This window comes from Helicoverpa zea, chromosome 2 (assembly GCF_022581195.2).
Source record: "Helicoverpa zea isolate HzStark_Cry1AcR chromosome 2, ilHelZeax1.1, whole genome shotgun sequence".
NCBI lineage: Eukaryota > Metazoa > Arthropoda > Insecta > Lepidoptera > Noctuidae > Helicoverpa > Helicoverpa zea.
Genome location: NC_061453.1, coordinates 6,382,255 through 6,409,566, shown reverse-complemented (window position 1 = coordinate 6,409,566; position 27,312 = coordinate 6,382,255). Strand labels below are relative to the sequence as shown.

The following is a 27,312-nucleotide window of genomic DNA, read 5'->3' as shown; positions in this document are numbered from 1 at the left end:
AATTTACAATTTGACGCAGATAACGCCATCTACTCCAATTGAAGTTAAATCTACTAAAGTACTTGGACTTAAGTCTCATATAGATGGCATTTTGTTAAGTTTTTTATGTTTTAAAGAAAGTTTTTTATAGTAGTAATGTATGCAGTAAATTAAAAGCTTTCAAAAAGATAATAAATATTTGCTAATTTTAAATCAGGTACTGTTGAAAAAACAAATTAACCTTCCATCTAGTACCTAACCTTTTTAGTCATTCGCAAACTGAAGTTGCAAAGTGCAGGATTAAACGAACTGAAAGTGTGAAGCTGTGGACTGAAAGAAGAATTTATTTTTCTTCTCAAGAATCTTTATTGCTCTATTTTTTTTATTCCTTCATCACTTTATCAGAGCTCCTGTTCCAGTGCTTCTAATTCTATTAATATTTTATTGTCTGTGATCAATCATGGCGGAATTGTGTCACAATGTGTGTTGATGTGTATCGCTGTTATATGATGTGAACGCTACAGAAATTTAACTAAATCATTAAATTGTGTTACTATTTGTATTTCTAATTATTTATAGCTCTGTGCCACGGAATATCTTCTAGAACTCGGGATTTCAAGCAGTGATATTAGCAGTGAATAAAATAGGTAATCATGGCGGACCCGCTGAGTTTACTTCGACAGTACAACGTAAACAAGAAAGAAATAATAGAACGCGACAATCAAATCATATTTGGTGAATTCTCTTGGCCCAAGAATGTCAAGACTAATTACCTTATGTGGGGGTAAGCAACACTACAATTTCTATATAATTGCAAATAACTGAAAGTGAAAACTGCATCAATATGTCTAAATTCTCAATAAACCTTTTTCTTTTAGTTCTGGAAAAGAAGGCAACGACAAGGAATATTATACATTGGAATGTCTCCTGTTCATCCTCAAGAATATTCCATTGACGCATCCAGTTTATGTCAGGCAGGCAGCTGTAAGTACAGCTGCAATAATTATGTACAACTTCCAACCTGTATAGTATTATGCAGTGACAATCTAATTTTCTACAGGCTGCGAACATTCCTGCCGTACGTCGTCCAGATCGCAAAGAATTATTGGCATATTTGAATGGTGAAACTGCAACCTGTGCATCTATTGATAAAAGTGCCCCACTAGAAATTCCAACACAGGTAAAGATCATAACTACTCATAATATTACCATTATATGTATTTCAGATGCCATTCAGTGATTTCAACTATGCTATTTTAGGTCAAACGAACTCATGATCACGATGGAGGTGAATCAGCTGCAAAGAAACCTCGTATTGAGGAAACTCATGTCCAGAAAGTGCGAGAACAACTGGCTGCCAGATTGGATGCACCAAAAGAAGCTTCGGTGACGGTGGATAACATCAAGTAAATAATAATTATACATTTACTTAAATACTGTTTTCAATAAACAATAATCAAATATTTTTTAAACTAATGAGACACTGATAATTTTAAAAGATATACAGTAATTATTATAAAAAGTTTCAAAGTCTATTTTTTCATGTGGATTACCTAACCTATCCCATATTGTCCTTTCGGGTCCTGATGAGGTAATTTTTAATCTTTACATCTGTGCTGTGCTCCACCAAATGTATGTTTGTACAATTGTAACTGCTTGATTGTTCTCCTTATAGTAAAAATAACTTAATGGTAAAAATAATAATTTAAGTATAAAAGATACTTATAGACATTATGTAATAGCTAGCTACATTAACAATACTATAACTTGAAAATATATATATAGTATTCAATTGTTAAAAGATTTTGCAATATTTGTGATCTTGCTACACATTACTCTAAAATGTTTGTTATACTCCTAATATATTTGTAAAGGTCCCTATCGGAGGCTATGTCAGTGGAGAAAATCGCAGCCATCAAAGCCAAACGTCTAGCTAAGAAAAGAACCACTATCAAAAGCAATGACTACTCGGACACACTTGGTGTTGTTGGATCAGACTTCAGAGCTATCCTAGACTATGATGTAGATCTCACTAAGGACATTATCAGCCGAGAAAGGCAGTGGCGTACTAGAACAACAGTATTACAAAGTAATGGAAAGGTAAGTAACTTACAGTAGAATCTGAGAAAACATATTGCGCCAACCCCAAATAAAATTGGGATAAGGGTAGGAGGATGATGATGATAAATAAATAGGTACATACTGACACAATTAAGAGATTTTTTTATTGTCTAGAAAAAGCTCTGTATGATGTCCTCTTACTATGACGTTTTTGTACTACAATATCATTATAAACGGATTCAACTGCAATTAATATTCTTACTATTTATTGAAGGATATGATATGATAAATTATGAATCAAAAGATAATCTTTCAAAATCAATGTATTTTTTTTTTTTCAGATGTTTGCGAAGAGTATCTTAGCTCTGTTGGGCAGTATTCGCGCGCGAGAGGAGGGTCGGCCAGGCGCGCCGAGACCACAACCTGTAGTAATGCCACCACCCACTTCATTACCACAGCAGCAGACACAGTACAACAGATACGATCAGGAAAGGTTTATTAGGCAAAAAGAAGGTATGTTTTCCGTTTATCTCCTGGTATTTTATTTACAGAATTTTTCAACTGGTATAGATACTTATTCAGAAAGTTAACACTTTCTATATTAATTTGTTACAGAAACGGAGGGCTTCAAAATCGATACTATGGGTACATATCATGGTATGACATTGAAGTCGGTGACAGAGGGACCAAGCGCACCAGCAGCTGCTCGTGCACCTCAGACACCAAGTCATCCTCGGCAGATGTCACGTAAGTATTTTGGCTGGTTATTGCATTTCTCTTATCACGAAGACACTTATGGCATAAATAAACATTGTTTTTTCTGTAAACAGAAAATGGGGCAATGGGTGGCAGTACGCCAGGGCGGCGCGAGTTGTTGCCGGTAACGGCGGCGCGGCCCCCGGCGGGATCGGGCGGCAAGCGACCATCGCGCACTCCTATTATTATCATCCCTGCCGCTACAACTTCCCTCATATCTATGTACAATGTTAAGGACACACTGCAAGATCTTAAGTAAGTCCATCCTTAGTTTTTTCTTATATTTTACTATATGAAGTTTCTCTCACTAGAATGAAATATTGTTCCAGAATTATAAAAAAAGTATGTATCGTTTCTTCCAGATTCGTCACAGTAGAACAGAAAAAGGCAGAAGGTGCAGCACGGGAAAATGAAGTCCTATTGCAGAGAAGGAAAGGGCCAACTGGAGATTTACCCAACAATGCGACTACAATGACGGTAGATAGTTGACATACACGGATATTTTAAAACGAATTGTTATAATCAAGGACTCCGTTAGTGTCGCTAAGGTCCATTTCCGCACACATAATAACATCATATTTTTGGTTATTTTCAGGTACCTTATCGTGTGGTAGACAACCCTGGCAGACTGTCGGCAGCGGAATGGGACCGAGTGGTCGCCGTATTCGTTCAGGGACCAGCCTGGCAATTCAAAGGGTGGCCTTGGGATGGCAACCCCGTCCAGATATTCGCTAACAGTAAGTTTTATGAAAGCAATTGCAAATTTTAGAAATGATCCTGCAAGGTGCAAATTGTTACTGTGGGACAAACATTATATCCCATAAATCTTTCTTATTTGTAAATCTACCTTACAGGACTATAAAATGCTCAATAATAATGTATTTTCGTATTACAGTTTGCGCGTTCCACTTGAAGTATGACGAGATGAAGTTGGACGCCAACGTGGCTCGCTGGGCAGTCACCGTGCTCAACCTCAGCCGCACCAAGCGGCATCTTGACCGCGCCGTCCTACTTGGCTTTTGGGAGACACTTGACAAGTACGTACTTTTGATACTTATATTTTCAGGTCCACATTGTAATTGTAAAAAGAGGAGGTCAGATAGGCAGTTGATTCTTGTAGAGCGTTGTTACTCTGCTGAATCCGGTTAGCTGGAAGCCTACCCCAACAAAGTTGGGACAATGGCTCTGGAGATGATGATTGTAATTGTATAGTGATACTGTGTCATCAGGATCGTCAGTTTAGCTACTTGTTGTAACATAATATTACAATCTTACGAAATAAAATGCAAGACTTCTAAATAAAAATAGTATTTCTGAAGAAAATGTGTAGTATAACAATTAATTCTCATTGTTTCAGGCACATGATGAAGAATAAACCGCACCTTAGGTTTTAAGTCCGTTGTAGCTATATAGTTTTATCTAATAGTATATAATGCCATGTGAATATCAGAATGCCTTTAAAGCAAAGCGAATCTAAGTCAATTCATACCATTTAAGAAATATTTTGGCCAATTTGCATAGTGAACTGATATAATTATCACTGTAGGGTATGTACCAGTTGTTATCATTATTATACATATGACAATTTACTACACATACATATTTATAAATTTTATATGTAATAATATGCCTTATGACAGTGGTTATAACACCATGTAGGTAATATTGTAACTTTTACAGTTTGACCACAATGTTATGTGCAATATAGACTGGGACGAGTGGAGTTTAAAGTGTATCATGTATGCATTCTATGGTCCAATTTATTGGATTTGAAATATATTTATGTGAGAGTGGATTTGACGTTATGAAGTAAATAAAAATATATTTACTAAAATAGTAGCATTTTTGACTGCCATCCCTTTTTATGTTGGCTTTTTAGTATAATGAACTTAATATAGACAATAATATAGAGTAGGTTTGCTCTTTGCATGTGAATTATTTAACTGTAAGCGAATTACGTTTCTTTTGCTTTTCCATTTATCTCCTGCCTGCCCACCTGCTCTTAATTGCTGTATTATCGCCAAAATATTTCGAATGGTATAGAACTGTTCAGAGATCTGTGATCTTTGTTTATTGACAACAATAAATTGTTGAACATATCTTGTTGTTTTAATTTACACTCTGAGCGGGGCTTTCGAGGAAGAAAACACGAATATAGTTTATTTGTCTTTATTTAAAATTTCATTTCAATGGTAGTATATAACAATAAATAATTCTGATCTCTTTCAGAGATAAGTACACACATTATATTATGTAAGTATAGGTATGTTTATGATATTTTCTGTACACAAAATAAAACCATTCGTTTTTACCCATAACAATATCACATCGTTAGGTGTGTACTTTCTGTGTGCCCGTGTTTGCTTAGTATATAACTATACAAATTATGTACTCTTAAATGTCTGAACTGCTAGATAATACAATGGAACAAAACAATTGGGCAACTTATTCAAATTAATTTCCAAAACTATGCCTAATTTACTGCAATGTCACTAAAATGTAAGATTTTAAAACGAACGATTAATAAAAAACAAGTATTATAATACAATCAATAAATATAAAAAAATATCTTCGATAAAAAGTCGATGGCATCGCTTGCCCCGGTAAGGAATGATAGGACCAAATTTTACCGGTCGCAAGCATCAACCATTGAATCATTTTTAATAGCTATGGTTAACACACACTTTAGTCTTTCAAAAGGGATAATTACTATCCGCCAAAGTAGATGAGATTATTTTTTTTTGTAAATGTATTATTAACCTTAGGGCTTTTGTGCCGCCGTTTAGAAACCTGTCTGGTACAATCAGCGTTTGAAATGTATTGACTAACATCTTAGTTAAATACTTTAAAGCATTACCTCGATTGTACAATTAGTGGCAATCTACAGATAATTACCTACTTGCTTTCTTGGGTAAAATCCTAGCGTATCAGCACCGTAAACAAATAGGTACTTCAAAACTATTTAGGTATTATCCCCCTGTAAATATTACTCTTAATGCAAACCGAATATGATTTAATATTTATATTATCAAAATAAAACACATTGCTATACCTACTTCTTTACTTCTAACGTTGGCTATGAATGAGTCGATGACCTACAAACTATGAGTTTAGCACAATCACTCATAGTGATGCGAACAGGGCTCGAGTCTTATCGAGAACTACTGCATGCCACGTATGTTTATCATTCTTACGACCCATTGTGTAGTTGAGAACTAAGGACAACATGTAACATTCGGTAGCCTCTCTATAGGGTATTATTATTTACAATCTCTATAAAGGTGTAAGGTATGGTGAAATAACCCAATATGGGCTTAGAGATAGCCTGGCTAGACATTAATATTTCATACGCGTAACAACTATAGAAGTTGATCATAAAATATACGTAGAGAGTTGTCTTGAGTACCGTTTAATTGGATCATTATCCTTAAGCCTCACCTTCCACGACGCATAATGGATATTGGCTACTGCAATCATGATTACCTTGCTTCAATTCAACATGGCGCAGTGGCAACACCTCGAAATGCATGTCCCCATAGGAATGATTCGTGCAAACTAATGAAATGATGTCTTTACTATCTACGATATAGCAAAAAATATTGCCATTGGCTTTCACATTTTTAACACTGCATTATTACCAAATATATTTCATAAGTACAACATTTTTTCTTAAAATTCAAAACAAAAGTGTAAAAAGCTTCACGCTGCAACAACATCAAAATACCATGTAATGTTTAAGTCATTATTAACACGATGTTACACAATTTAACTTTACAGCAAGTTATTGCATTTACACAATATTGTGGGCATTTATTTTGGATAAGGAACATACCTATCAGTCAAAAAATTATATAAAATTTTAATTAAGTAACTTGGTAGATCACCACCTCCAAGAAATTGAGTAATTCAATAGTTACAAAATATATTATTTTTGTTAACAGTACCTTTTAAACTTTCTTGAGGGGAGGTGAAATAGGACCAAAAATAGTTAACAATGTACGAAATCCAAATAATATTTAGATATGGTACAATAAATCGACGAGTAATTTTGTCACAATTGCTTCTTTAAAGTCCAGCTCCGACTGTTGCCTAATATTCGAAGGTCGTTGATGTTGGCACCACTTCCAACACCATTTGAAGGAAAACTGTTATTTTATCTGAAAAAAAAAAAACATTTATGGTTAGAAAGATACACACTACACCCACATTTTATACTCTTTATTCAGAGTTATAAACATGATTACAACAAGAAAATTAACTATACTCTTACCCATGAACGGTAAGGAGTAGCCCCACTTGACGAAAGGCACGTACACCAAGAGGCCAGCGAATATGAAGGCGGTGGCGTACAGATACTCCCACTGCGGCGTGTCCACGATCGGCGCTACCACCAGGTATGTGGACACCAGCAACACGACGTACGGGATTATTATCGGCACCTAAAAAGACATTGATTATTAAAGATGAGGAATGCCTCAAACCAATGGGCAAATTCTTCACAAGTGTGAGCTCTCATAGACTCATCAGATACGAGGTTTTGGATTCAAAAAAGTCTATAAATTATTTATGAGCATTTTGGTACCTTGTACGGTCTGGGTGCATGCGGCTTGGTACGCCTCATTACGATCAGGGCAAGCATCGCGCCACCATAGAAGATCCATGCAGTGAACGAGAAGAAGTCAATCAACGAGTCTATTGTTCCGTAGAGCACCATCGCCACTGCTATCAGAGACTGAAAATATACGAGAGCGTTAGTAAGAGTGCTTTATATTCTATCGCTTTTTATGAAACGAACACAATTGAGTTTGATTTTCCATCCATCACTTACGTGGAATATCAATCCAGGCGCTGGAGTGAAACGGCGAACATGAACGTAGGATAAGATGTCCAGTAAATGACCCTCTCGTGATGCTGCGAAGCACAACCTGCAAAACGACGAAGGTAAGCATCCTTTAGAATTTTAATCTAATTTTTTTTTTAAGTAAAAGTCAGCTTCATAATATATAATTATGCTAATAATCATTGAGATTTTAACTCACCTTCCCGCGACAAACAGTGTCCCGTTGGCTGATCCAAAAGTAGAGATTGTGACGGCCAGCGGCATCAGCCACGCCATGGGCCCGAGGAGTCGGTTCCCGAAGGTGACTGCCACCGCCTCGCTGTCCGTCATCTCGCTCACCGACATCACAGCCAGGTATGATACGTTCACCAGCGCGTAGCACAGCGTCACCAGGGGGATGCCGATTATTATGCTCAGCGGTAAGTTTCTATTAAGGTTTATAAGAGCAAATAATTAGTATAAGTAATCTGTAAGTGTTCGCTAGACGAGTTAAGAATACGCGTATCTCTTTTCATAATCAAAAAAAGACTCCGGATTTTTCGGGGTCCACAAACCCATAAGTTCTATAAATTCAACGCGAGGGTTTGTTACCTACATTTCAATTAAATTAGGTATGCATTTCTAGTCATCCGCCAAAACGTTGTTTTTAGGTAGATTGCGTAATTTAAAATTGAGACACAGTATGTACATAAGTATATTGTTTGATAAGTCAGAATATAGGGCAATGTAACAGACTAATGAGCAGACCACTTACTTGGATGGATTCTTAATTTCCTCAGTGACATAGTTCAGGTTATTCCAACCGTCATATGCCCAGAGGCCAGTGTAGAACGCCGTGGCAATGTTGCCCAGCGTGGCGGTGCTACTTGCGAAGTTGGGCTCCTGTAAATGTCGCGTATTACCTGCACCATATCGAACAACCAACCGTCAGTGTTTGAACAAATATTTACAACCCATTAGGATAATGAAAAAGTTAGGTAATGGATACGTTGAGCATCAGTTAGGGCACCTAATTGCGATGAATCATTTGATGGAAATCTTTTTAGCGCTCGATCGTGCAGGTATGTATTCACTGATGTATGTACATTACAAGCTTTTGTACATACATATCCTTTTGATTTACAAGACGGAACGGATCAGGTTCCATCACATTTCAATATGAAGGTTTCTACATTGTAATGGAGAAGCTTTTGGATATGAATATGGGCCTGACTTGAATGATTAAAATGCATTACCTAATATTAACTTATAAGCTCCACCGCACACGATGATAGCAATCGCTCCCAGTTTAGCTGCCGTGAAGATGTTCTGTACATTCGTAGCTAAATTGACACTGTAGCAATTAACCGCTAATATCATCACTGAAAAAGAAAAAATATAATTTAGCAACGACTATTTATGGCTTCTAACGGGTGCCATCTCATTGACTTCAATCAACCCATACTACTGATGTCTATTTCGAACCTTAATCAAGCACATTGAATAAATTGTTTGATGTTCGGTTATCGTTTACGTACCAATAGAAATGACCGCGACAAGTTTCACGAGGCTCGTCGGCGGTTCACATTCTGATACGAATGGCTCCACTGCATATTTTGCGAAGCTCAGACATATTATAGCCATCTGAGATGGCTTCAGTACTAATGTCGATACCTGTGTGCAAAAAGAAGAATGTGACAGAGAATTTCACGTAATTATTTAAAAAAAGATATTATTTCATGGGTATGATGTGGTTATTTACCCATGAAAACAGGAATGCAGGTGGTCCTCCAAATGCGTCCATAAAGTAGGCGTATTCAGCGCCTGAAGACGTGTTCATCGTTCCCAACTCCGCGTACGCGAGCGCTCCTAATTACAAAATTCAAAATTACAAGTGTAAAATAGACAATTCAATGACGGACCTATGAGGCAGTTTTATGACCACCGCAATAATGTCTACGAACTCATGTAGCCCACGATAATGTTAGCATAGCACGCAAAGTCAATAAATACGACTACGTGCCACAGACCATGGACTACACTAAATGAAGCAAGTTAATTACAACACTGCCAATGTGTAAAACTGAAATTAAATATTATTGAAGCTGGCCGGCAACAAGTCAGATACTAACAAAGATGATAGGATTATATAGGTATGTGCCTACTTTGTTCCAATGTTATTAAACTTCCTGATAGGAATACAATTGCTTGTTGAGACAGTTAAGCAGTTCAATGATTGAAGTACATTGGGCAGTCACGCGACTGATTGGTGAACGTTTATTATTTCCCACGTGCCACTTACCAAGAAGCGAGAGCAGGCCGCATGCCATCCAAATGATGAAGCTAATGCCCACTGAACCGGTACGCTCCAACAGCCCAGAGGGCGAGACGAATATTCCAGAACCTGGTAACAAACATTCAATATTAGGCACATTGTTCAACAGTATCTACGCCGTATGAATGGGCAAGATAGGCACAATAGGATGTCGTTATACTTTGTCTAAGTGCGCAAAAGTTCCTATCATTCAGTATACACGAATGTCTGGATTTATTCTGGATCAAAGATCAACTTTGCATCACCTCCACTATTTATTTCAAATAAGTATTGCTTATTGAAAGGGTAATTTTTCAACTTTTAACAGAATACTGTAGGATTTGCTCCGCCATCTTGATAAAGAGTTGGGTACCATTTTGTTTTTCAGGAACACGTTTCTTATTGTTTTAAACTTTACACCGGCACGTGGTGTAAGCGCTTTGGCACGGTTGGGCACTACGTTTAGTGTTGACGTGTGACGTTGAAGAGTACAATCTTCTAAACAATGACAGATCTCTGGCCCGAAGCCTATTACTATCAATAATTCGCTTCCGCAGCTTCCCTTTCTATAGGTAGCTATGTACCTAATCAAATCTGTACTTCTAGTTTTTTGTAGGTGCGCAGAAATGAAATCGATTAAGATAATTGAAGCAGTATTTCGTTGCGGGAAAATTAAGTAGATATATAAGAAGATCATGTAGGTTAGAAGTGGTTTCTGTACCAGCTACTCGTGGCTTAACAGACTCAGACATCAACATATTTTTATCATTCCCGCTGCATTTTGAATTCAGGGCTGCAGAGGGAATCATATTTATTTTGATTATAGTAATTAATTACATATCTTGCGTAAGTAAATGTTTATCTTGAGCCAGATGCACATCTGAATATTTTTTCTTTGAGCCAATATGCCCGTGACGCTGGTGCTGTAAGCACGTGTGACGGTTACATGAAATAAATTAAACATCATGTGATGAATTATAAATAATAAGTCACGGTTTTCATAATATTTGCAAAAGGCTCTACTTTTTGTTAGCCAAGTTAATATTTGTTCGGTTATACGTTATTATGTTGAGGTAGCTACTTACTAATTAAAAAGGTAAACAATAAGCTTTTATGCTAAATCAAAGTTGAATATGATATAGGTAACGTTATTGTAACAAATTGCCTAGGTAAATACCTAAATCATAGACCTAGAGTAACTTGATTAAAATAATTGAAAGAGCTCTTGTCAACCGTATAATTGCCGTACCCAAAGACAAAAGGTTTGGATTGGGTTGTATTCAATGGAATAAATAACGAGAGCTTAGGGCTGAGAGCCAGTGTTTGTCTCAATTAAATTATATTTCCATATAAATGAGCTTGTTCAGACCGCAGAGGTAAGCAAGATAGGAGCATTTGTGAAGATCACTCACCGATCATAGTACCGACGATTAGAGCCACCCCACTGAAGAGTCCCACCCGTCTCTTGAGGTGAACAGGGTCGTCCGGAGCTGCGTCCGACCCCTCCAGCTGTGCACCCAATAAAAACACGCAAGTTTGAAAATTTCCTTGAAACATCTCATTTTAAAGTCGGAAATTGCCTGAAGCATAAAGTCTACAGTCCAAGAGACACTCAAACAAAAAGAACAATCCAGAAAACTTTTTAATACATGAAGCTCGCGGCGACTTGGTCGCTAAGAAGATTGACTTCGCTGCAGAAGGACATTGTAAATAGTGAAGGCTTTATCGAATTTGTCATTCTACTCGACAATGTCCTCGGGACACATTTTGCAAATAAGATTTTCCACTTTGCACGTTTTCTGGAGCACTTCTAGCACTTCAAACTAGGTACAGACTTTTCTAGTGCATTTTAAATGCAAGTTTGTAATCGTATAAATTCAATTTTACATTCCTCAGTTCTTCTTAAAAGCTTTTATAACTTTTAGACATAATCACAATTAAGCACCGCGTGCACACTCTTCACGTCTCAGGTAGTTGTCAAATTACATAATGTCTACCAAAATGAATACTATATGTTAGGTTGCACTCCATTTTAAGCCTGGTTTTTTGAGTTATTTAGAGAGGAAAATGCCTGCTGGTAATTACTCCTTTAAGAGCTTGAGTTATTTCGAAATTTACTTACATACATCAGCATTTGAAGTCAATTTACGACTTCAAATGCTGGTTGCAGAGGAAGTTAGTATGGACAATCATGCTTATTATTAGGTACCAATATGTAGGTTGGTGTACCTTGTCTCCTGGGTTGGAGTTGCCGTCGGTGAGCGTACCCGCCGCGCCGTCTTCTGCGTCGCACTCGGCTGAGCACCCGCGCCATACCAATCCGCCTTCGCGTGCGCTCCCTGTGTACAAAAATTAAAATACATTTTAGTATATCACTTAATGAAAACTACAGGTTTACTATCCAACAAAAAATATTAAAATTCGCCTGAAATGTAAAAACTACTGTTCAAAGTAGATGACCGGGGATGATGGCTATATCTACTTAGAAGGAAAACACTGCCGAATGTTGGCTTCTGCTTATAAAAAAATTATTAAAACTTCAAAAATTAAGGGTTCAATAACACAACAGCTTTTGAGGCTACTAACCAGTAGTAATATAGTATAGCATTAATAAAATCACTCTTAAGCCTTCATAATATCCTAGTGAAGCTAATTATCGAATTTAAAGATAAAATCCAAAATTATTTAGGAATGTGTTCTACTTCAAAGAGTTGCGTTTTTTGAACCTTAAATACGTAATCAAAGTCATAGAAGGCTGTAATCCCTCTGCTTTTGTTCTTAATAGACATAGACATTAAACGCATAGTGGTTAATAAATATGGTTGCAGGGTACAGGTACCTAAAGTACTAATGACGTATTTGCAAACCCATAGAAATGAGTACGGTCAGCAGGAAGAGTCCATAAACTATAAAAATAATTGAACACTAAAATCTCAGACGCAAGTTAGTGACGTTTGGAATCTTCGGATATCCAGGGTATTTTGTTCTATCATCTAAATCAAACAAAATCACATACTTAGTTATTGTGAAACAGGTGCAAAATATCATATCTATGTCTTACAGATAAATAGAAAAGCACCATGTACCGTGAAAAGAAATAAAATAACATACAAAATTATAACATACTTAGTCTTAGACGTATTGTGTAATTTTGTTTATGTTCACTTTTGTTGCTGACTTTAAACTCCGATATCTACTAATGTGCAGACACAGCACAAGCAATTATAGGCGACCTAAACTAAAACGCTTATTAATCTGTATCTATTACCTAATGTTTAATGAGATCCCGGCTAAAATATAAACATTACAACTAGCCACAAAAGGATAAATTGCATTTTTTCCTGAACTTTATTAAAAAAAAAAAAAACAATATGTATCTATTACCATTTTTCTTTTTAAAATCCATAAAATTTTATGTATCCTCAAGCAATCACTATTATAAATATTTGATTAAGTTTTATGTTGCCGAACATAAATCCAAGATGTTCCTAGAAATAGTACGCTAAGAACTGCGATCCGTTATAGGTAATATTGTTTTATCACTACACCAGATATACTTGAAACCACAAGACACGTTATATTTGAAGGACTATTTCTAATAAACTGTTAAAACGACCGAGTGCTTTAGGTGGGCTTAGACCGAGTAAATAAAATTAATTTATTTTAAGAAAGGAAAACGAATACATTTACTTCGCCGTGTAAAACCCAGCTGAATTTTTAAATCAGTGTCCTGTTTACCTAAGTTTATGTACATAATAAGAGTATGCATGTCATCAGTATAGGTAATGATGTAAGCCTAGGTAATGTTCGCTCAATTGATGAAATATAAGAAGTACCTACTTGAGCGTGGCCCTGCTAATTGATATAGTGGAATTTAAGTGTGGAGGCAAAGTTCACTTTATTCTTACAGTTATTCATTAGTCATCAATTGATTATCATCAGTTATTCTCTTACTTTTAAAATTGCTGCTCGCGAGATGCCTACGTGACTTCTTACGCGTTGTGTTACCTAGTGGGATTATTTCTCAGACTTTCTACTAGACTAAACTAATAAATAAACTAAATTAGCTATTCGCGATTTTTACATATTTACGATTTTTAGATATCAGCGATTTTCACATATTTCCTTATAGGCAGATGTACCGAGTCTTTTAATTTTGACTAGATTGAAAGATATTTTTAAATGTCTTCTCAGCAGTCAGATTTCGTTTGTCCGAGTTTTTCAGCATGTAGAACCCTTACCTTAACTTGGAAGGATTCTCAATATGACGTAACTGTTTAGCTACCTATATAATCTTACTTGCTAATCATTCGGCTAAGAGATACTGAAATAAATGAAAATAATATCAATGTAACATTTAGGATTTTTTAATTGACACTTAGTTTAATGATAGAAGGCGCTTCACAAAATCTTTCTCATAATTATGTTTTAAGCATGTTTTGCAGCTTTACAATTTTTTTCATTTATATCTCTTCAGCAGTTTTCGCCGTCAATCGATGGTAATCGATTTGTCCATTATAGCATTAAGCTAAAAAATAAATGTGGGTTTTCTGTGAACCTTCTAGCTAATCAGGCGTGAGGTTATTCTGTTAAAAATATATGCTAAAATCGAACAATTCGTGGTATGTTGTAACTCTATTATTTAAAATAGAACATGTTTTGGACCTTCGCACAGATACTAAAGTTTCTAGTGCTACAACCTCAAATAGTGACAGACACGCCCATTGATGTCACGCAGGCAATATAAATAGTGTGTGAATATACTTCGGTTGGATACCAGTCGCGATCACACAAATACTTGCCAAAATACCCACTAAATCACACATAATTACACTATTACATTGTTACGTGAACTATCAAGTGATGTGTTGAAATAAAATTGTTATTATTTAAATGAAATGGAAGATTCTAATGAGCGTTACACGCGTATCTTGATTATTCAGGGTGCTATTTTAGCGAGCATTTCAGCTGTTGAAAGAATTTTATTCGCGTAAGCTACTAAATAAATACGTCTACAGTGCCTACGTATATTTGGATTATAGTGATTTTATAATGCTGTAATAATATTAATAGAAGCAGACAGATACAGCAAAAACAAATTGGCAAAATAGGTAAATTGCTTTACTTTTTATATTGTCGTATGTGGTAAAACTATTTCTGATACATAAGCCATTTTTTGCTGCATCATTATATTGAAAGCCTTTTATTAAGTGGCGAATCGATTCAAGGGCGTCTGTTAATATACAGTTATTGATTTATGAAGAAAAAATTGCCAATCGCATGTAGTGTGCAGTGAATACGTTGGTAACGTGTTTTATGCATGCATTTATGATCCACTCATTGAAATAACCACAACTATGGAATGTATGGAATAAAGTACAGTGCCATTAGTTCGGTTACAGAACGTGTTCAAAATCAAAAACAAAGGTCGATTATCTTGTCTTACCAAAAAAAAACCAAGCAATAAAAACAATGTTATAAACACGCGGAACATCAGACAGTTTGCCAATTTTACTTATTATAATGAGTGTTTTGTGATGCCAACACTTTTAATTGAGGACAGAAAATTGTCCTCTGGTGGCCTGGTACTTACTTGAACGGGGCTCTACCGCGAAAAACAGTATACCTTTTATCACCTCGGTGACGCACATGACTTGATCCAAATGAATCAATTTGAATCTTATCTTTTAATGGTATGTATTATGAAGAAGCGATATGCGTCAAAGTGGACTGGACAGACAGACCACTCAGGATTTATGTCTTAGGTACAATCATCCTTAATGTCTACTCAATCATACTTACTGGAAATGCAAACAGCGGTGCTGATTGCTTGATATTGATACGATTTATTTATTGCTTCGGTCTAGATTGGAACACAGGAACGCTTGTGTTGTGGTATTTGAATTAAGATCAAAGAAGGTTTACCGATCATCGTGACGATAAGGCAAGTTTAGCTGCATGCCATAGCAAGGAGGCTCTTACACGACTTTTGTCTTTTGAGGAAAACGTGTTCATAGAGGTATTATTCAATACTCTCCAAAGTTTTATTGCCCGTGAAATGGGCTTTTGGATGCCATGCTATTCGTCTTATGAAACTCAAGTTCGCGATTCAATTTAGATGACGCATATGTACGGCATATCACATGACACACCGGACACAGTGTAACCAAAACACACGGTGTGCAGAGCATCACGTACACCAAGTACTAACTAACTACCTATTGTATGATTTGCCTCATTTCATTCAAGAATTTGTGCTAATATTTAATAATAACATACCTCCTTCTTAGCGTTGGATCAGCGTAGTCATCGCATATTTAACTCTTATTAGCAAGTAGATTTTACCCGGGTTTTTATATAGTATCGTTTGTTATACTTATGTAATCCCGAGATGAACACCCAGAGACTGAAACGTCGTTTAGGACGTACTGTTAAGAGGAGTTTAGGTGTGCTTATAGCACCACAACAAAAAAACTGTTTTCCTTTTCGACTAAGCAAAAACATAACAAGTTTTAAATCACAAAATAATAATATGTTTATCAAACTTATAACAATGGTACCAGTCAGCAGAATATCTCTTAGAATAGCAACTACAATGTCTTTAGATTAATTGTGTGAGGTTTTCTAAAGACTCTATTTAAGTAAATACCGTGACTTTGTAGATGGCAGAGATTTCGTCGTACAATGTATAATGTCTTTGGTCTTACATCTCTAGCAGCTATTTTTGCTAAGCTCTATTCCCAGATTGTTACATCTTATCTCGATGGCTGAACAAACACATTACTGAGAGTGCTTACAAAAGAACTTTATTGAGACAACATAGTACAGCATAGAATAATATTTACTTATGTCTGAATAAGTTACATCATATTAATTCTTAAGAAAATATGTGTTGTGTCCACAACAATTTGCTTGGATACCTACATAGTGTAAAGTAGGTACCTGCACAGGTATGACTTTGTGCACATTTATGATACTTAGGTAAGTATCCTTATTTTCATTATTTTTCCTCTTCAAGTATTTACCATGAATACAAACATTTGTACACTACATCAGCCGTTCCCAAATGGGGTTCCGCGGAACCCTGAGGTTCCGTGACAGGCCCTCAGGGGTTCCGTGGAAAATTCAAGATTTCCATATGGTAAATCGTTTCACTTTTGACAATATTATATTATTATTCATTTTCAATTAAATTGTTTTAAATATTGCATTCCAAAATTCCATTTTGGCACCATGTAGGTTGGTACCACTCGGGAGTGTAAGTCTCGTACTTTCGCGACAAGTGGCGGGGGAAGGCCACGGCAGCAGATAATTAAATTCCGTTTTTTAACAAATTGTAGATTAACTTAATACCTCCAGGTCTTCGGCAATCGGCAAAAGTAAGTAGCGAGGCTTATTTCATCGCCAGGATTATACGTTTTCATACATTTGACAGGACGTGAAATGAAACGGCATACGAGTATTTCCAGTGGCTATTTTTACCATGAATCAAAGTGTGACATTATTTCCAATTTTTGCACCTCCGCGAATCCGAAAATTTCGCGCTCGCTTCGCTCGCGACTCCGTGTTACGTGTGATGCTTTTAGGTTCGTTTCATTGCTCAAGTATCCAACACCGAAAAAATTTCGCGCTCTTGCGTCGAGTTTTCCTTTGATGTTTATTTATTATTCCTCTGGTTCAGAAAAAGCAATAGCGCTTTCTTCGCTAGCTGCTTATTCATTTGCATTTGCTTTTTTTGTGGATTGTACTTTTTGAGACCTTATTAATTTACAGTGGTTTTGTTTATTTTGTGTAGGTACTTAAACTAAAAAAAATTCGCGCTCGCTTCGCTCGCGATAACGGCTACCACTGAATGTCTTTCAATGCTAGCGGGTGCTTGGAACTTCTTCTTTTAGTTAAAAAAAATCGCGCTCGCTTGCCTCGCACCTGTATAAACCCAATCTATTTCTTTTTGCGTTTACTTTGTCAGTCTTCAAACTGAAAACTATACACATAATACACAAAGTCAAGGGCGGCTTAATTGTTTTCTGGCCCTTGTGGCAGATAGGTAGCCATGCTACGCCTGAGTATAATGAATATGTCTCTAACCATATAACCATTTGGTGTGCTACCACGCGCCACGAGCCGTACCTAAGTGTATTTACGTTTTTAGTTTACTTCTTACTTAAGCTAAGGTTCCGCCGAAAAATGGTGAAACGAAAAGGGTTCCGAAGCCAAAAGAATTCGGGAACCGCTGCACTACATTACCAATTTGTTTTACTAATTAGCAGATGCAACCATGGCTGAGATCCTAGAGCTGTCTGCAAGGTATTGTAGAGAACGTCTTCTTTAGTACCTACGTGAGTATTTGTCAGACACTATAAATGCGCGAAAAACGCCCGTAAAACTTCTCATTGCAAAGTTAAAGAGGTGTTTTCGGACAGAAATAAATCTGTGTCAATACAATAATAGTTGTATCATTTGAGCCGAGAAATGTTTTAGAATAGTCTAAAAGATTTATCTCCACGTGGTATATGACGCAAAAGCCGGCTCTGTCACGAGCTTCGCATCGTAACAGGAAGAAATAATAATTATTCACAACGTTGCGCCGAGGAATCTGTCTAAATATTTATCGAACAGAACGATTTTTAAAGCTTCGAATTGGTTTTGCACGATTAAGTGCGATGAGAAGAGAGCTTTTACTAGATAGTCCTTTCCGCGTTCTTCATTCACTTAAAAAACGATGTGGTAATCTATGTCTTCCTCAACTAATCTGTAAATGTAGGTATCAATTTGAAAAAAAGCCTGTTGTTGTTCTATTAGAATTTATAAGAAGCTATTATAGAGTCATACCTCCTAACGACAGTGAACGGGGTTAAAAAAATATTAGGCAAAGCTTTAAATAAAATTGCCTATTGCACTGGTGATTGGACTTTTGTCGTATTCGCCCGGGCGTCCCCTGAAGGGCAATGACATTAGTCATGAGGCCAACCAACAGTAGTCATCAAATTGTACCTATAAAATTAAATAAATTGCTGAAAGATTAACACCGTCCCCAGTTTTATTTGTGCACCAACAGCGAAAGATTAAACATGCTATGTAGATTTAGGACATTTCGCACATAAGTACATGACGCATTTTAATGGGGACATATTCATTAGAACGGTTTTAATTAATTTTAACGTTCACGTGTCCAATGTTCGAGAGCTTTTGCTATTGAAGTATTCTAACTTCGGGAAAAAGAGACAACTTTGTAAAGCCGTAACGCATATCTGGAGTACCTGCCTGCTAGCCTGCCAGTCCAAGCTAAGCGAGTAATAAGTAGGATTAATTTTCATCGCATCGTATTTAAAAAGACTACATAAATAAGTAATGAAATGTTGACAAAATAACTTCAGAAATTGGCTGCATGTGTAGTGACTATTAAAAGTGCAGTTAGTAAGCGTGCGAAAACTGTTGCTGATATTATGAAAGGCTGTACTGAATGGTAGGACTAAACTTATTGCTACGACCTTGTTTACGTTTTACCTTTAAGCAGATAACATAATTACAATAATAGATACTGCAATTTGTAAGTAACAATAAACACATATTTTTAAGCAAGAAGAAAAAATAACGGTCAAATTGTAATTTAAGATAATCGGGTCTAATCGACCACACGCATGCTTGTTGTGCTCGAAACTTAATTAAAACGTCCGACGTTAAAGGCAGATTGCCAAATATTTGCTAAGGACTTGTTGAAGCGACAGACGTTGTCCTGTGTGAGTACAACCATGTTTATAACGAAAAAAGGGGTAAAGTAGATTAACAATACCCAGGCTCATGTTACTAATTTATTAATGCTATCCCAAAAATATGGTATGAAAAAAAAGACGTCTGTCTGTGGTATCGATTGAGTTTCAAGAATGACATCGATCCAGTAATTTTAAGGGATGCGTTCACAAATAGGTAAATAGTTTATTGTTTTTACCAAGCTCAAGTTCGGGTTGTTTGTTTGTTGATTTTTTTATAATTAAGAAAAGTCGAAGACCCACGCATTTGATGTTTGATATCGCTCGAGTGGGAGCGTAATTGTTTTTGCCTGAAATACCTCTAATTAAGTAGTAGCCATTGTATAACTGGAATTATGAAAACATCTTACAATTTATATACCTAGATATCAAAGTATAATAAATTTTGATGTTGTATTCGAATGTTGAACGATAAACATTATAAGTGGTATGTTAGAACAATTTACAGAATGCATAACATTTCTTGTACTTTTATTGTTCTAATCAAAGCATACTGAAGAACTTCACACACGACCCATGCATTGTTTTCAAAATATTACATGTTACAAGCAGATGAATGATAACATCATCTACATAGCAGATTTATTCGATAATAAATATAAAGGACTAGCTGTTTCTCGCCGTTTTATCCCCGTCACATAGAAATTATTGCCAGCATAAAGTATGGTCTATGTGACCTGAAAATAGTGTAGATTACGAACAGTGGTTCAGTAGCTTCGGAGCTCCTGATGGTCGCAAACAAAAAATCCTCTTTACATAAGTGTAAGTGAATTTTGGACCCATTAAATTTCAATTTTCCTATTTATTAGAGAAAGAAGAACCCCTTTTATCCGGGAGCGCGAATAAGGTGCTCTCAGATGCTGAAAAGCCGTGGAAAAAGTTATACGCTTAAAAAGTTACTTGGATCAATATTATTTAATATCTTTTTTATATTGAACCGTGGATATGTGTGATTTTACATATTAAATGTTGTGGATAGATTTGCAGATCTTCCTTCCGAGTCTATCCACATTTAATTTTGTACAACATTTTTTTTGCAAAAAAAGTTATTTGGATAAGAACCTTCATTTGTGAAGACGAGCACTGGCCCAAACGTTCCATTATGCAGCTTGTCTGTGTGTTGGTGCGCGGGCGCATGCACCGAGCTCCGCAGCAGCGCGGCCAGTTTGTCACGCATCGCATCGCACATGCGCCTGCCGCACCTTGACACCCGCGCGCGGCGCCGGCGCCGACGATATTCAACACTATCGCCTACTCCACTCCGCCAAAATAACACGTCTTACTGTATCACACACCCACGAATAATCCTTAGCAATCCAATGTCACTGCACTTATACCACAACGGACGAGTTTCAATTTCTTTATCACAATTATCACACAATTCTAACACGATCGTGACGGAACAATTGTTACGAACACTAGTATTGCTTACGTCCACAACCCGGCCTTAGGTTCACGACCACGAGGAAGCTAATATTTATTTAAATAAAAAAATATTTTTTAAATCTTCTTAATAAGTAAAATATATATTAGTATCACAATTTTTATTGACTTGAAAATAAAATTTTATTTAAAGACTTTTTAAGTTTGACGATGTAAGTAGAAAATGTAAAAAGTTTTTGTAGCTACGAGAGATGTGAGCTGAGAACAGTTGCGCGGGGCGAACTGTCTATTCCGGGCGTGAGCGAGCACGTGGGCGCGCCGCCCGCCCTGCCGCCGCCGCGCGCCCGCCCACCGATCAATGGCCACGAGATTTGATATCTCGCAGTATCCACATATCTGTACTTGTCACAACGCAACCGTTAGTGTAAACAATAAATGCATCACATTCAATCGTGACCTTGATTTTCTTTCCTATAATCAACAAATGGTTTCGAGAATTGAATTTCGTTGTATCTATTTTCATTTTTGCATAACCTTCACCGCACATTCACGTATAAAAATATTTTATTTTACTGATAAGTTTGCGTACATTGCAACTTCTTACAAGCTGTTTTAATCAATATTTCTGCGAAAAAGAAAATACGTAACAGGAACGTTCTCATTATCGTGGAAAACAATGTAATAAAAATAAATAGGACAAGAGAAAGCGCTACCCTATACCTAGGAACATAAAATGAGGGTTTACTTGTTATTTCTATCCGTACAAAACTGTTAGGAGGAAAAATACGGTAACAGTCCATGAACCGATGGTGACGCAATAGACGGCGCGGATTGCGTCCGACCACCGCGACAATATAACCTACAATAGGGCTTCTTCGATTAAAACCTTCATGTAAACGCACTTTATTAGACAAATAGAAATACATAATGTCATTTTCAGATGCTTCTATACGAATTCTAATTGAAATCTCACTTGTATTTCAAGGGCTTTTTATAGAATAAAATCTGCTTACACGAAAACTTGTTAAATTGGAAATGCCTTATCAGCGAAATATGAAATTTAGGCATAGAGCACGTGGCGCACGCAAGTAATTAATTAGGTTTAGTAACTCGAAGGTGACATTCTTATACTGAATCGCATGGTTCAGAGAAATTTTATGTTTCTGATCCTCTTGTGATGAATGTTTATTAAAATTATTTAAAACGATTCACCATCTTTATAACGTAAAATATTGCGCAAGGCCATAAATCTTTCTCAGTTTTGCTATTTTGTAACGTTTTAATTAACCGTCAATTTACTTGGACCTAATATACCCTTATATTGAATACAAAGTAGTTTATCACGCATATATACGCATTTATTATTGAAGAATGCATGTAGGTAAATGTAAATAATAATAAGGATCACCTAGTTTTATGGTTAGGAATAAATCTTAGGTAATAAACTTTAGAGAAATATTTCAATTACTCTATAAATGTTCGCCAGAGACCGTGATGAATGTTTTCGCGTAATACTGTTTATTTTGCTTTATTCCCAGACTCTAAATCTGTCTTACAGCCACCCAGGTTACAGATCTTTACGCCTTTACAATAAAATATAAAAATGTTTGAAAACCTAGCTGCTTAAAATTGTGGTGTGAATGGCTTATAAATCTTAATAAAAACAAAGCTTATTTATACGAACTTGGTCTGATACGACGATTCTTTGGCACACGTTACAATTATCACAAATACCAGCTGAGTACCATGCATCTTATTGCAGAGTCGCCCAAATTACATGCACCTTGATACAAAAATTTTAACCGATATCCAACCTTAATACAAAGGCATAAGAGTTTAACAGAAAAAAATATCCGAAGAATCTATTTGTCACGTTAGGTGACGTAGAAAATGTTTAGAGTTTGTTACATCGGAAAAATGTCTTTGAAAATGGAGAGTGCCTATATGTAAGTAGTCTGGTATATAATAACTACCATTGACAGAAATAAACATAAAGTGGAGCAGAAATATCAAATGATCTCGGTAGTGACTAGTAGTATGTCGTAGTCTGCAATGGTGGGCAGCATTTTTATTGATTGAATATATCATCGCATGTCCGCATTCACATAGCTACCTATTCATAATTTAGGTTGCTTTTGAAAACCAGACCACACACGACAGTTACGGCATAGAAACGTCATGTATAGCACGTCACTTCCCCTTGTTAATTCTTTTACTATAAAGTCACCCTTTGCCAAAAAATACTTGAACGAATTCTTGTCGTATTTATCTCTAAAATATTGTACTTCTCATGTACATTTTACACCAAATTAAGTGACTCAATTACTCTAAATAACCGATAGAAAATCGATTTGCACCCATAAGCACTAATTGTGAGATATTTGTAAACACATTTGTTATTAACACTTGAGATGAGTTAGAGCAATTTGGAATTACGATTTGATTCATAATTTCGTGAGTAACTAATAACTTGGCAGGTGGCCATAATTAGTAGATACAACGAATCGATTTAACTGTCATAGAAGTTAAGAATTAAGAGAGCTGATTATTTCCGTAACAAAATATTGTCAACGTGCCACGGTATCTGATAAAACTATAAACGAGGGCAATTTACAGCGAGAAAATCTATTTTCTTAAACGCAATTTGCACGCAATGAGCCGTAAACACAGGAAATACAAGCTCCGTGGTACAAACAAACGACAAATTGATTTTAGAATGCCGCACGCGTAACTCCGAATACTTTAATTGAATTTAACACAGGTCTGTTCTCTGTCTAAGTGACTGGAGGTAAATGAACTTTAGCTGTGGCTGAAACATTCACAGACATTATGTCGCCCGCGTCCTGGGCGCCCTTCACTTGACCTTCAACATGTTTTCTCCTGTGAGCATGTTTGCGAACATACTACATAAGGATAATCGCCTATGCATATAACATTCGGGAATTACATGGCCCACAATTTGTTGTGAACGACAATAGATGGAATAAATCTGAAATACCTAAGCATAGCTTTTCCCTTTGGTATTAGATATTAAAGACTTGCCACTTCATTCACGAGAAAACGAAAATCAACACGGCAGTTAATTTATGGTGTATGACAAGATCTACCACCTTGGAAAATAACTACGATGATAATTAAAAGAAATTACCTACCACTAAATTAAGAGCGTAACGGATTTGCAGGTAGAAAGAAAATCTATTATAAGAATGTGAATATCATGACTGGACTGCAGCTACCTATCCTAATATTATACTCCTTCATTATGTTCCTACTTATTAATATCTAAATAAGGAACAACTTTTTTATTTTTCCTTTCCAAATACATGGTTTCATGTAGATTCTTTATATTCGCCCTTTACATTTGCCTCATATTAAACAAAGCAAAATATTTGCGTACCAAATCATTTTACATTTTAACACGAAATGAAACGTGTTAAAATTCGCACCTTTTTGCAAAACTACAGACATTTCAAAAACTATAATTATTTAAGTGCAATGCTAAACCTAATCTCAGCAGAACGTGTCATGAATCAAGTTCGAATTATAAATAAAAACATTTCACAATAGAAAGACCTACATAGCGACAGTACATGATATAGAGTAAATATAGAATATAAATGTGTCCTTTATATTTAATGGCTAAATGGACTTTATCACAAAGGTCTACTTTATAAATACGACACTGAAAACTTCAACCATTAACCATTAGCGGCACGTGTTGGCATCATTATGAACAATTTTAAATATTCATAAAAATCTACTTAGTTGCTATATCTGATGGTCTGATAAATGTTATTTCACTTTCTCTATATTATACATAGGGCAACGATAACTTGCTTGATATCTATACATATAATAAATCTGTAAAAAAACTGTGTCTGTACATTGAATATATTAAAAAAATAATAATTGGGTGGGGTTTAGAAACAGTAATGGAGCACAAATCCAAAAAAAAAATTCTGTCTGTATGTCTGTATGTCTGTTTGTTTGTACACGCTAATCTTCCGAACTACTGAACGGATTTCAATGATTTTTTCTTTGTTGTATCAGTATTAAGCCTGGTCAACATATAGGCTATAATTTATCTTCGAAACTTGAAGACCTGATGCAGAACTCCAACAGACCAATAAAACTATAAGAGATACAAATATGGTGCCGTGGCAAAAATTGTTTCATTTGATGAGCATTTTCAGCTGAGATAATAAATTTTAAGATCTGGAACACCTGATGTGGAACCCCAAGAGCCCAGCTTCTCTGTACCATATACAGGTATGACGTTTTAGCAAAAGTTGTTCAATTTGATAAGCACTTTCTATTGACTTATACAAATTGAAGATCTAAAACATCTGATGTGGAACTCCAGGGGCCCAGCTAGACTATAGCATATAGAGGTATGACGTTTTAGCAAAAGTTGTTCAATCTGATAAGCACTCTCTATTGACGCATTTTTCTTTTCTCTCTCACACAAACAAATAATAACGAAGATACAACAACGCTTGAATTTCGTGTTAAGTCACTGCTTAGTACAAATTTTACATACCTAGACGTGGCGTCACGAGCCCCCGCTCTCTAACTTTGTTGCGTTATATCTCATTATTATTTTGTATGTCTCTTCCAGACCTCGGAACTACAGAGTTCCGAATTTTTGGGAGGCAAACGTGGGGCCGAAGCCAACACGCTGAAGTCCTTTTGAGATAACTTTAATGAAATGGCGACACAAAACCGACGATTATCCCTTTATACACTATAGAAATGAATCCAAGGACAATCCCCGGCGGAGGTCGTTAAAAAAAAAGACAATCCCCGGTTCTGTGCTAAACTATTGCTAACTATGGAGGAAAACTACTTGGGCTATTATGATGGGATGTTAGTGGATGACAATGTTTTAGGTACATGTAAAAACGGCAGGTGGAGACTCGCCACCTCACTTACTGGGCCCCCGGGAACCAGTCACTGAATAGCAACAAGAGGGCAACAGGGACATGAGCGGCTGAAGGGTGAGGATAACTCGGCGGACTTTAAACGCAGATTACGCGCTCCCTGTGCTTACCATGAGGCACCTACCCTCCGAGCAAGGCTACTAATCCTGCTCTAGCGACGGCTCCACTCTGGACGGCCAAGCCAAGCCAGAGGCGTGAGACCTACCCCCGTCATGGTTCACTCCGACCGGCCGGAGATGGGGGACAGTATACACTCCCTGGAGAACTCAGTATATATAGCCCCGCGGGGTCGCTACTCCCCGTCATCAGCCTCAGATGTCCTGCGGTGCCTATATCTCATTATTATTGTCGTTATTATCTCAAGAGCCTTTGTCCCAATTATGTTAGGGTCGACTTCCAGTCACGATGCAACTGAGTACCAGTGTTTTACAAGGAGCGACTGCCTATCTGACCTCCACAACCCGGTTACCCGCTCAACCCAACACCCCTTGGTAAGACTTACTGGCTTCTGACTACCCATAACGACTGCCAAGAATGGAATGTTCAATGACAGTCGGAACCTACAGTTTAACATCCCCTCGAAATAACGGTCATTGGTATCCAAAATATACGTAGAAAGTACATACGAACTTAGAAAAGTTGCATTGGCAGGCACTTGCCAGACCTGGAATCAAAGACGCACGCTCATACTTAAGAGATTGGTTCTCTACCCACTAAACCACCACGAATTCCACTAAGTCACCACGACTTTGTCATCTATTTAATGTTTTTTTACGTAATATTTTTGCCACACACAACTTAAATGCGGACTAATTAGAATAACTACTTTTATCCCTATGTTCACGTCTATTGCGACTATTCAGATCTTTGATTTTGCTGACCCCGTAGTCGCTGGCATAAGGGACAGGATCCGCGTACGAAGTCGCGGGCAGAAGCTAGTTTTAAATATGAAAATCAATGTTCTAACCGAAAGGTTCGCTACACCGATTTATGGGAATTTCGTATGTTCAAAAAAAGACCAGGAAAGGCTATCAGTGCAAATTTCTGGCAGATAGGCACATGAAGTTTGAAGGAGACTAGACTAGTTTATAAATAATAGTGTCTGAATACGAGTAATATCAAGTCACAAAGCCACAAGAGTCGAATGTCTGTGTAGTATACCTACCTAATACTATGATGAACAGACAGAGTTACTAACCCGTACAAAAAAATATTGAATGATTCTTAAAGCATTCATAATCGCGATGACTGTACCTATTATTCTCGTTCTAACAACTGTTTCTAAAGAGC

At 36.6% G+C, this 27,312-nt stretch overlaps 2 protein-coding genes across 5 annotated transcripts in view; one reads left to right on the top strand and one right to left on the bottom strand.

The window, feature by feature from the left end:
* Positions 1-408: 408 nt before the first annotated feature.
* LOC124640549 (parafibromin) lies at positions 409-4,895 on the top strand. The gene is made up of 12 exons (XM_047178345.1): positions 409-763; positions 858-963; positions 1,040-1,159; positions 1,240-1,385; positions 1,854-2,079; positions 2,382-2,553; positions 2,656-2,787; positions 2,871-3,051; positions 3,159-3,273; positions 3,392-3,533; positions 3,692-3,833; positions 4,154-4,895. Exons 1-12 carry the CDS (start codon positions 633-635, stop codon positions 4,188-4,190), a joined length of 1,650 nt encoding a protein of 549 aa, XP_047034301.1. The 5' UTR covers positions 409-632; the 3' UTR covers positions 4,191-4,895.
* A 56-nt stretch (positions 4,896-4,951) lies between these two features.
* LOC124640524 (b(0,+)-type amino acid transporter 1) overlaps positions 4,952-27,312 on the bottom strand; it is a 29,950-nt gene continuing 7,589 nt past the window's right edge. For 2 of the 4 annotated variants that reach the window (XM_047178316.1, XM_047178332.1), the window contains exons 2-13: positions 12,159-12,268; positions 11,342-11,438; positions 9,918-10,019; positions 9,378-9,484; positions 9,154-9,289; positions 8,872-8,997; positions 8,391-8,538; positions 7,836-8,063; positions 7,625-7,721; positions 7,379-7,528; positions 7,067-7,235; positions 4,952-6,953 (exon numbers count right to left, since the gene is read on the bottom strand). In XM_047178316.1, the coding sequence (XP_047034272.1) occupies positions 6,886-6,953; positions 7,067-7,235; positions 7,379-7,528; positions 7,625-7,721; positions 7,836-8,063; positions 8,391-8,538; positions 8,872-8,997; positions 9,154-9,289; positions 9,378-9,484; positions 9,918-10,019; positions 11,342-11,438; positions 12,159-12,268 (1,538 nt within the window). In that variant the 3' untranslated portion in view covers positions 4,952-6,885. Of the gene's footprint in view, positions 6,954-7,066; positions 7,236-7,378; positions 7,529-7,624; positions 7,722-7,835; positions 8,064-8,390; positions 8,539-8,871; positions 8,998-9,153; positions 9,290-9,377; positions 9,485-9,917; positions 10,020-11,341; positions 11,439-12,158; positions 12,269-13,313; positions 13,444-20,761; positions 21,354-27,312 lie in introns of those variants that run through there. The other 2 variants (XM_047178309.1, XM_047178323.1) reach the window with 2 other exon arrangements.

Coding starts and splice junctions, on each gene's coding strand:
- LOC124640549 (XM_047178345.1), top strand. CDS start 633: ATGGCGGACCCGCTGAGTTTACTTCGACAGTACAACGTAAACAAGAAA. Junction 764..857: donor ACTAATTACCTTATGTGGGG/GTAAGCAACACT, acceptor TTTTTCTTTTAG/TTCTGGAAAAGAAGGCAACG. Junction 1,160..1,239: donor CACTAGAAATTCCAACACAG/GTAAAGATCATA, acceptor ATGCTATTTTAG/GTCAAACGAACTCATGATCA.